This window comes from Hippoglossus stenolepis, chromosome 10 (genome assembly GCF_022539355.2).
Source record: "Hippoglossus stenolepis isolate QCI-W04-F060 chromosome 10, HSTE1.2, whole genome shotgun sequence".
Classification (NCBI taxonomy): Eukaryota; Metazoa; Chordata; class Actinopteri; order Pleuronectiformes; family Pleuronectidae; genus Hippoglossus; species Hippoglossus stenolepis.
In genome coordinates, this window is record NC_061492.1 from 9433875 (window position 1) to 9445511 (window position 11637).

Here is an 11637-nt window from a genome sequence, read left to right on the forward strand (position 1 = left end):
CGCCGCCTGCAGAGTCAAGTCTGCAGCTTTGCAGTTCCTCCAGAGACAGGAATTAAAAAAAGGTACATGAGGAAAAAAACCCAGGCAGACATTCAGTGGTTCTTTAAGCTTTATTTACATGCACCATCTCTGTTACAGCCAAGATAAGAATTGGGATTACAACCGACAATCTCAACTTGATGTCTTGTTTTGTAGGAGCAAGAGGAAGAAATAGAGAATGGATATTGGCAGTGAGTGTTACTCAGAATTCATGTAGAATCAAAAATAAAGTTTTATGTCATTTGTACTTTGAAGATTAAATCATCCATGAGAAGATGCGGAAATGATTTGGGAACATAAATGTGCAGAATGTGTTTTTTTTCTCAAATCCAAAAAATAAGCCAAAGTGGGTTGAATATTTCTGTCACATCAATGTCAATTAATTGCAACATTTCGATTTTTCTATAACTAATCAATTAAATTGATTGATTGGTCGCCTGTCCTGATGATCACCCGACTGAGGGGGTCAAAACGTGGGTAGATCGAACAGAGCGTTAAAACAAAAGTGCTTTGCTGCAGCTCTAACCCACTTCACGTGGGGTCAAACATGCAGAACCACATTAAGAGAGAATTTAATAAATAAAACTATTATGCGTCTCTTAAAATGATCGAGTTAAATTTAGCAAGGAGACAAAATTACACAGGTCATTAAAAAAAAAATTCATCCTGCTGTTCCCACAAAAACTGTGCTGATGTTATTCAATTTTTTTTGCACCTGCAGCACTGGTTCCTAATATTTATACACTGTATATCCTCTTATTTCTGCTTACTTAAACGCAGAAAGGTTTTGGCAATATTTAAAATACTGTGGTTCTTTCTTTCTAAAATGGCAAAAATGGCTCTAAGAGACAACACAACGTCCTCTCGCAGGGTTTGTATTGCTGTGGTCCAATCGTCAAAAAACTCATCACGTCCCGCGTCCTTGCCCGACCACTTTTCCTTGACCCACATAAAGAAAACGTCACGAGGTCAAGGAAAGATGTGAAGGAGGATTCATGAAGACGTCTGGGGCGCTAAGAGAATCTGACCACACTTACACTAGGCGGCGTAATTATGTGACAGCAGATGTTATTGACGTGGGTCAATAAATGTTGCCGCTGCAAGGAATTGAATTATCTCCTTTCCTCTTGTAAAGGATGGTCCAGTGTGTCCTATGCTAAAGGAGATAAGAAAATAAGCACCGAAGCACCTTTCCTGCGACTTATGCTATACTTCTGGATCATTTCACCAGGAACCTTATGAAGCCTCAAAACAAGACGATTCGATCACAGCCTCTTTCCCCCCCCCCCCAGCACCTGCTGTAGTGCTGATAACAAAGGAGAGGCTACTATTGACACTCCATCTGCAGCCACTCCCTGCTATCTATTTATTTATAGCACCAAGAACTTCAAATTCAAACACCAAAATATTGTAGTCGAGTGCTGTGGAGTGTGGTTATTTGAATCCAGATATTCCTAAATGTTTGCTAATGTAAATGGTGTCATCTAGAGCTAAATCATGTCCTTAACTCCGTCCTAAGCTCTACATGGACGGGACCTCCGATATTGCAGTACGAGGAAGAGGAGGGAGAGGAGGACGAGTGGGGTTAGATGGTGAAAAGGGATCTGCAGCAGAAAACACCATATCGTCAAGACGTCAGTAATGAACCTCTTCAGAAGGAACAGAATTCACAGTAATGTCACTAAACTCACAGGGTCAAATTTGCTAAATGAAGGGAAAACATTACATACAATAACCACACAATGTAGATCAGTTCACATCTTGATAACATATTAACCTCTACAGACTGATATTTGGTGCATGACTCGGTGCATCAATGGGAAAAGAAAAAAGCTTTTCATTAACATTTGTTTTAAATCTTTTAGTCCATTTAGGCTACGTCTCTCAGAGAAACATTAAAATAAAAACTAAAGCTTGTCAAGTATCCTCCACTGGAACGTAATAATGCAACATTCTCATTCTGTAAACAGGCCGTCAGCCAACAACCGGCTGACAGCTGGTTTGGCAAAAATGTTGGTTTTAGGTATGAAAGGGCGTGAAAAGGGAGAAAAGCAGGGTGGAAACAGAATTCATCTTCATCATGTATCACTTTGTGATATGCGTGATTCCCTGAGACTAACATGAGTTGATGCTTTTCATATAGTTTTAACAAAATGTCCTGTACTAGTAGTCAGTGCTGTTGTTCACACCGCCCAGGTATTGATCTTTTTTTCTCCGCTGTGTAGACACCATTATGTGTCTCAGACACTTAAAATACAGTATCGAACTTAATGCCTCACATTAAAAACAATGGAAAAAAAATACTACATGAATACACTTTTACACACTTCATTCCCTCTAATTGAACAATGCAGGACAATGAAACCCAATTTACATTTCCCCCACTTTTCTTTTCTTTTTTGAATCATGCTCCGACAGAGCCTCTCAGCTTGGGACCCAGCTTTGAGGGGAGGTCTGTTTCGAGCTTGAGAAGCTTCCTGAATTCCTGTTGGCGTTCTGGGCGGAAGTGAGGCAAGAGTCGAAGCTGAGGTCCAGGCAATCTGCATCCATCAACTCATTGCGGATGATGGAGTCCATGTCACACTCCAGGCTGCCGTTGAACACGTCCAGGTCCAGATCGGCAGGAAAACGGTCCTGGCCGGACAAACCAGAGCCGAGCTGCATAGATGCGTTCTTGCTGGGTGACTTCAGGTGGGGCTGCTTGGCAATAGGTTGACTGGCATCGCCGTCAGAGGTTGACAAGCCAGCTTGCCAACCAGGCACTGATGAGCTTTGACCCTGACCTGCGCTGGTGGGGTTCACCAACATGTGGTCTTTGCGCAGCAGCATGGCATTTCGACGAGAGTTTTGCAGAGCAATGGCGGTGCTGGCCTGCGACATCAGCGGGTCGGACTGGGTGAGCATGACATTGCTGGGGCTGTGGGAGTCCAGACTGAGCAGATCCTGCAGGGTCTGATGGTCGCTAAAGTGCGAGATGCAGGAGAAGGTGGTCTGCTTGTTCTCCTGAATGGTCTGCATGGGTGACTGGCGCAGGCTCGTGATGGACGGCGGGCTGAAAAGAGGGTTGGGACCGTAGCTGCCAGAGGGGCTACCCAGACTGCTTCCTGAGCAGCTGAAGGTAAACAGTGAGCTCCCCTGACCGTCTTCTCCGTTGTCATCCTCTCCAGGAGGAGGCTGCTGGGATGCTGTCAGGCTGATATTGTCTAAAAGGTCGTCCATCAGGTTGTCAGAGAGTCCATCATTGAGATTCATGGTACCTGCCAGGTCAGAGAGCCCCGTGGGCCCTGTGGACGGGGACATGCTGCTGGGACTGGAGTACAGCATTGGGGAGAGTGGAGAGTCGTCATCAGGCACCTCGTCCAGCTCCAGGTTGGCCAGGATCGGGGACAGACGACCGCTGAGTGTGCTGGCGTTAGAATTTGTCCGGGAGCGGAAGTCTGTCCAGGCGTCGAGCTCATCACTGCTGCGGGAAGTTGGACTTCCTGTCCATTTGGAGAGGCTCGAGGAGCTCTCAGAGCTGCCCTCTTGAGCGGCTTGCAGTGAGGCCTTCTTCTTGGTGGCACGTCCTCGAGCTCCTTTGATGTACTTACTGTTGTCCATCGATACAGCCCGTCGGCGAGGAGCTTTGCCTCCTTTCCCACCTTCTGGGTTGACCATCCACCAGGAACTTTTCCCTGTCCCTTCATTCTGGACTTTGACAAAACGACTGTGGAGGGACAGATTGTGTCGGATGGAATTCTGCAATAAAATGAAGGAAATGATTAAGTGCATGATTGAAACATGTGTCAAAGCATACTTTGTGAACCACCTTAGAAGATATGGTACAAACTACACAGATTTTACAGACAAGTCAATTTATTAGTAATGAGGAGACAAACTCTGCTTATCCTGTAAAATCAGTTAAGTAAATGTGGCTGTGGTTTTGGAGCCAGACCTTGATGACATCATCCAGGCTTGGGCTTGTAGGCAACACATTTTTGACCAAAATCAGTAAGAGTCCAATGAAAAGATGTGGAAGTTTGCAACAAAGGAATCAGAGGATCTAGCACTTTTGGAAACGATACTACAAAATAAAATTAATTATGCCTTGGTGTCTGCTGCATCTATTTCAACTGTTTAAGGCCCCAACTTTATTCAAATAGAGTTAAAGGACAGAGCTTTGGTCATATTTTCATAGTTTGGGCCATCATCAGTTTAGATAACATCGTAGTCAGGTAAGAAATTACTGAGATCCGGGAACATGATGATGTTGCTTTAATGAAGTTCAACAGGTGAAGAAACGCAACACGTCCAGGCAGATTGTCAATGTGCCAGTCTAGTCAGATTATGTCAACAACTTTATGTGGAGGTAAAACTGAGACGGACTAAGCCACAGTTGTTTGACAGTTTGGGAAATTGAGACCAAAAGCCTTGGCATAGGAAACCATTGTTGCTACCAACGGTCCTTTTAGTACAGTTCTGGAGCTTTCAATCATATCACACTATCTTCTTCAGCACATGAAGTTGGAGATGTTGAAATTTAAAGGAAGTTCGAGTTTAAATGAATTTTCAATTTCACCTTTTAAGCAAAAAGGGACAAGTCATTTTAAAAACCTAAACAAAAAGGTTGAAATCTGCAATTCCAGGTCAAACTATTTGCTGATGAAGATCTTGTGATATGACCTTATGGTTTTCTGGGTAATGCTACAATGTTCCCAGATCTCAACAATTAACTTGGTCAGTAAATCATTAAGGTAGCAAGAAAGGATAATAACCTATGAAAATGAGGATTTATATTTAAACTTTTACTTACTTTTTGTGCATATATTATTCCTTTAAAAAATAGTGTGTTTAAGTAGATTAGCATCACAAATAATCTGTTTTTTGGATACACCGAAGGTAGAAAATAAAGATTATTGACAAGCAATGCTAAACATTCAGTGTTTCAATCCTCCTCCCACCAGTTTTTTAAAACTAAACCAACAATGAAAAACCAAGTAGTGTGAACAATTCTAACATTACAAACTTTTTTTCCACCTCACACTGTGACCCATTTCTGGCTGCTCACAAAGGTCTGCAGGATTTCCCCGGAGATGTTTCCCACACCATGTACGAAATTAAACAGCTGGAGTCTGCACGGCTGACCCGCACTAAGACCCACAGCAGTAAGTAAGGAGAAACTCTGCAGTGATTCCTGCAGCCCAAAGGCCAACTTCACTGGGAGAGAATCCAGCATAATTCTCTTAAACTTGAATTAACTTGAGTAAACCAAGGTCCTATTTAAATCCATCTCCCAGAGGATTAAACTAATCAAATGCAAACCAGGCTCAGCGCATACAAACTACGGTGACACAAGTCTGCCCTAATAATATGGACCTGTAGCGGTGGAGGCAGCTGCTCTCCAGCTTTGTGATGATCGAATGATCACAAATGAGCATTGGCCACAGTTTTCCTCTGAATATAATGAGTCAGTGGAATGATCTGCTGACATTTAACTTACAGCAAAGCCCTCGCTTAAAGCCAATTAAAGGATTAGGTCAACTAGCAATCACTTTCATCGCTTACAACAAAACACATGTGACTCAAAAATAAATCTCAGGTGCCTCGTTGCTCTTTTCTTTCTGGGTTTCACCCATTTAGCAGGAAAGGCTGCCGGCTTTTATCAGTCTTTCAGAATTAACTGTCTGCTATGATATACTATGTACACTTTAAAGCATATACTTATCCTTAATATTATTTTTTTTAATAAATAGGAGAATGCCCCACAGTGGAGGGGTTAATAACAAAAACACAGAGAGAAGTAACTCATTGCTTGTTTGGTTTTAATTTCCTTCATATTTCTTTTGCCAACACCTGCGACAAGACAGGATGTGAATGTTTTTTGTATTTTCACTTTGTCCAAAGGTTGATAAACGAGTCTCGGGGAATAATCTAACTTGGGATGTTTCACTTTCTGAATTTGGTTGAAAATCTGCACTAATTCCTTCCATCTGAAAAGGAACACCCCAGCTGTGGCTGCTGTGTGCTACGTGCAACACACATCTAGGCCACCTGGACTATTTTCAATGTTATGTTGGACAATATCATGATTTCACTAATATGAATATATTTGAGAATAGTCAGAACATGTAGCCTATATGCTTTTAACACCACTTTCCATGTTATCCTGTGTTTTAGATTTGGCATTTGAAATCAGGTATGAGAGGTTGAACAAAGTTTGTGTACAAGAAACACATCACCAGTGTCATTTTTGTTTTATTTCGGATTTCTCCATTAAATGTGGTTTCTTAATATATTGACTTAATTTGATCTCTTACAGAAATCTCTGTAAATGAAACTCATTGTAATAATTGAGATAAAGACTTCATTTATACCATATGATGACAAATAATTGTTTAATCTAAATAACCTGTAGCTTGTATTACAAATTTTACTGGTTGCAACTGTATTGTCATTGTCTACCTTCTTTATGATAGTCCCTTATCATATGATATATGATGGGGAATAATTTACTGACCAATATAAACTTTAGATTGTCTCTCTACCTCTATTTTTTGCAGAGATATCTATGAAAATTTGTTTGTTCTGACCATATTTCCGTTGACCTTGAGCTTGACCTTTGGCTGATCAGCTCCGAAAAGTTAAGCATTGGGAGAAACCCTCCCAAGTTATAAGCCCACCCAAGTTTGGTGAAAACCCACCAATGCAATTTTGACTTATTCCCTGTACACACACGGAAACAATACCCCGTTGCTATGCTGGCGCGCAGGGTAAAAATCACATTTACAGATGTATTTCTCAAGAACCGTCTCGAACCCTAAACAAGCAAGACATCCGATATCACACACGTCAACTGGCCTGAACAGCTGTAGTGTATAAAGGCTAAAAAGACACATGCAAACCAAGTCAAATAACTGCAACATGATAATCAACCCCGTGACCTACAGGCAGTGAACGCAATAACAGCAACACCTGTCCTGCTCAGTCTCATGCAATCCAACACAACTGCCCTGCAATAAATAAATAAACCCGTGTTGACACTTCAGTTTTGGCCGAGGCTGACGCTGAGGTTTTGATTGAACTCTGACGTTATTTATGGGGCCATGAATTGTGGTGTGGCCATATTGGATTGTACTGTATTCCAGCAGAGGGATGAAATAGTCGTTACACCTATAACAATATAACACGGTTCAGTGCAACGTCACAGTGTATAACCTCAACTGACAGAGGAATTTAATGTGGTTCTCATTTATGCAACAAAAACTTGTTTCGAGCTCAGAAATGCTGCTGAATTCTGAATTAATGACATTATACTGCAAAAATTGGTGCTTTTAATTGTAAGTAAAATACAGTGTTGTGGATTACGTGTGTAACCCACAACATTCCTATTATTCACTGTTTGTTTGTTTTTGGAGAACGACTGTGCACCATGTAGAAGGTCCTCCTTAAAAGAAATAGCCGGTGGACATAACTGCATCTATTAAGCTGAAGGAAAACAAGACAATTTCCCAGAATGCTTCTCAGGTACATACAGTATGAGCCACACGGCGTTTAAAAAAAAAAAAAAAAGAAGATAAATCACAAAGAGCAGAACTCCTGCCGTCCCCTCCCCCACGCAGTCACAGCAGTGCTGCAGCACCCTTTGAGCAATGCCTCATTCTGAGCGGGGACTGGAGCAATGCCAGTTTAGCCAGAGCCCGATCCAAAGAGAAACACTGAGCTTCTCTCACACTGCTACACATTGACCTACATAATTTATAGTCAGCTGATTGATCCTCGTGCCCGGGCCACATGAAAAAGACAGTGTGGCACTTGCACAGCAGGCCTGAGCTGCTGGCTGCCCATCCATATAGGAAGCTGCAGATTTGGTTTGGATTCACAACAATGAGAGTGTGGGGGGGGGGGGCATAGATGAAGCTGGGCACTGAACGTATTGATGTCTTGTTCTTGTCTTGTTATGGGAATTGGACGTGTGACAGCTCTGGAGTTACTATCTGAGGACATTTCCCCCCCTGGTGCAGATGAGCAACCTTTAACCGATGCCTGAGTCTCAAACAGCGTCGGAGCATCTCCTGGGGAAACGCTGATGTCAGCTCTCCTGTAACCCTTAACATTAACCCTTTCCTCTGCAAGCCACTGTCTGTCTGCAGCCACATGGAGGCATGTGCATGAATGAAAACTGCCTGCCACTAATCTAGAGTAACAACTATCCAGCTGATTCGGTGGAGATTAATCGGTTATTAGCATCAATTTGTCTCTCGTACGGATTACTTCGGGTTTTTTCATATTCCAATTCCCATCATGTCACAGCAATTTGATGAGGTTTTCCAAAAAGCAAATCTTGACCATTATTGTAATTCCTTCCTGAAGAAACTCCCTGGAATTGGCCTGCATCCCACATGCACAGTTATGCAGTTGTGCGGGATTATGGACCTATTTCCAGAGTTTTTCTAACCCCCCCTCCCCTCCAATCTAAATCCCGCAAAGCTCAAAGCTTTCATCAGACTTGATTCCATGACAGATGAATTGGTTTTCCAGGCCTGTACTAATCCTTCAAATCAAACAGAAGCAGGCAGCAGGGCCCAGTGGAGGCTTGTAAGAAGTGCCCCGTGCTGCAGTGTGACCAGTTTGAAAGTGAAATTGACTTTGCATTGCCTGTTTTGAGTCTAGAGTTTCATACCCACTACCTTGTTTGTACTGGATTAGTGTGCAGCTCTGATTCGTTTGTGTGCAAGTGTGTAATTTGATGCACATACCAATACAGACATATTTTGACAGCAGCTTGGACCACAACTCGTTTAACCCTGTGAGCAGGTTGCAGCCACACTCCACAATCCTCTGCTGTTGACAAAGCAAATATATGCCTGAAAAATGAAAATGTGGTGCTGTCTGCAAATAACGGTGTTTGTACCCGCCTCCTCCGTCTCTACATGAACCCACAGCCGTGTGCATTGTGTGTTTCTACACCATCACAACATGGTCTTTGTCATGATGACAGCAGCAGCAGCATGTCTGCGCTCACCTTCCAGCCCGCAGAGCTGTTGCTGTCGCCTTTGTCCTTGAAATACGGCACAGACCTCACCATCCAGTCGTAGATTTGGGACAAGGTCAGCCTGTTCTCCGGGGAGCTCTCGATGGCTTGGGTAATGAGGTCTGCATAGGAGTAGTTGCCCCAGGCGTTCCTGCGGGCGGAGGACTTCCTCAGCTGCTGGGAGGCAGAGCCGCCCGCACCCGCGGAGGGGGTCAGCGCGGAGGAAGGCGAGCCGTCCGCCGCCTCCTCCGTGCGGGGGCCGCGCTGGACCTCCACGGGCTGCGAGACGGGGCCGCCGCTGCCGCTCGTCCCCCGGGGGTTCACATCGCCACCGCTGGCCGTGTCTGCAGCGCCCCCGTCGTCATCCTCCTCCTCGGGGATTACGTCAGTGTCATTGGTCCCGGGTTTGCCCGCACCGGACTCCGGACGGGGCAGGGGCCAGGTGCAGGACCGTGGCCGTTTCTGGGGCTCGAAATCCGGGTCTATCTCCACGTTCGGCGGAGACTCGTTGCCGATGCGCGGCGCCTCAGCCATGTCGATCGCAAATGCTCGTCTCTCGCACAAAGGGGAATAAAATCACTCAGGTCGCATTCCATCAATGTTGTGTGCGGGATTCAGCGGCGGATTCATTTACGACGCAAATGTCCGGGCTGCAGCCCAGCACGTGTCCGTGTGTCCGTCCTCCTGCAAGGCGTCAATCCGCAGCACGGAGCACCAACTAAAACATTGTCTGTCCCCCCGCAGCCCACACCCTCAACAGCACGCGCTGCAGTTTGCCAAAATGTGGAGAGAAGCGATAGGAAGTCCGCGGAGAGTCAAGACGACGTTTGCCCCGCGTCCTGCAGACTCGCGATCCTGCGACGTGCGCACTGCAAGAAGACGAAAATGACTTCATCTAATGCCTCCACATCGGCGTTATCACTCCGTGCACAGCTGCCATCTTGACTAGTTCCTTTCCCAAGTTCTTTTATCATCCGTGCGGAGGGCTGCCAGTCGCCCGCTGTCCAGATACGATCAAGGCGGAGATCGCTTTCTCAAGGCCCTGCAGCTTTCTTTGGAGAAAGAAGAAGACCCACATCCAGACTGGGACGTGCGGCGAGGCGGCTATCCGCATCGCTCAGGACCTGAAGAACGCACAGATGCATTGTGGCATCTTGGAGAGGCCAGCTCGGTGTCCTCCGTGTGGACAGCAGCCTTCAGGGACGCTTCATTCAATCTGCTGCTTGCTGCTGCTGCTGCTGTGGCGCAAACGCTTCGACTCCAGGAGAAAAAAAAAGAAGCAGGATCCTGCCCCCTGGACTGAGCTGAAATTAAAGAGACAGTGTGGACACGTCCTGCTCAGCAGTGACATCACCCTCCTCACTCCTTCACCAGCGCGCACACACACACACACACACTGAAGCCTCTGCACGAATAAAACATGGGGTGAATAAAGTAACAGCAGCAGGACTCACCTGGAGATTTTCTGTGCATCATTACTCTGAAGTCCGGATGGAAGCACAACCAGGGACTTTTTAAAAATACTGAGCCCATTCAATTTTTGATGAGACGAGCAAAAATAAATCCTCTGTGTAATTATTCATTAGTTGTCCCAAAAGTTGAGGAATGAAAAAGTCTGAAAGTACTTTAAAATTTCCTTTAAAAAGGAGTTGACCTCGGTAACATTTTGATATCATCCAAAATAATGTGGTTGGCTGGAAAATAAACAAAGAAATAATAGAATAAAAATATTAACATGTGACAGTTTTATACCACATTAACTTAAATAAAACAAACACATTAAGATGATTAGCATTAGTCTATATTTTTGTATCGTGGGAAATAATTTCTATTATTATATAAAACATAAAATAAAAATGGACTTGATTTTACTCATGATCAGTGCAGCTGGATGTTGTTCTTAGCATCAGCATCTGATTATAATTGTTAACCTCACTGACACAGTTGCCTGGTTTTTCTATGATAAACTGAATGTTGCAACATTAACATCCACATTCAAACAAACGTTTAACGACCGATTTTGTGTGCTCAAAAGACATTTGTGTAAAAGTGGATTTCAGTGGTTTCAAGGTTTAATATTCCGGACTTTTATAATTCAAACAAGAGTCTGAGAATAAATATGAGGCCGGATAAAGCAGAAGTAGCAACAGCAGTACTCACCTGGTGCAACATTACTCTTTAGTCTGGATGGAACCAAAACCAGAGATTTAAAAATACTGGGCCCGTTTAATGTTTGATGAGACGACCAAAAATAAATCCTCTGTGTAATTATTCATTAGTTGTCCCAAAAGTTGTCAAATGAAAAAGTCACAGAGTCTGAAATTGAGGATATGACCTCAGTTATATTTTGTGAAGTATATATGGTAGCTGGTAAATTAGGCTGGAATTAAAGCAAAAGCAAAAACAAAAAAGATATTAAACACTTTTAAATTTGAAACTTTTATACATAACTATTAAGTTAAATAAAAAGATGATTGATATGTTTGGTATTATTAACTATTTTGCCAGCGTGGAGATGAATATGAGTCACTTATTAATCGAACCAAAAGTAATTTGACATGATTCTACTCATCAGATATAGTTTACAG

The 11637-nt window shown here is 43.7% G+C and overlaps 1 protein-coding gene across 1 annotated transcript; it reads right to left on the minus strand.

The window, feature by feature from the left end:
* Positions 1–96: 96 nt before the first annotated feature.
* On the minus strand, positions 97–11229 carry foxo3a (forkhead box O3A). The gene is made up of 2 exons (XM_035169030.2): positions 9041–11229; positions 97–3777 (listed from the first exon to the last, which is right to left on the minus strand). Exons 1-2 carry the CDS (start codon positions 9581–9583, stop codon positions 2464–2466), a joined length of 1857 nt encoding a protein of 618 aa, XP_035024921.1. The 5' UTR covers positions 9584–11229; the 3' UTR covers positions 97–2463.
* Positions 11230–11637: the final 408 nt, after the last annotated feature.

What these genes read in the sequence shown, in the direction of transcription:
- foxo3a (XM_035169030.2), bottom strand. Translation starts at nt 9,583, where the DNA reads ATGGCTGAGGCGCCGCGCATCGGCAACGAGTCTCCGCCGAACGTGGAG. An exon ending in ACAGCTCTGCGGGCTGGAAG is followed by an intron (nt 3,778 to 9,040) that starts GTGAGCGCAGAC and finishes ATTTTATTGCAG; the next exon opens with AATTCCATCCGACACAATCT.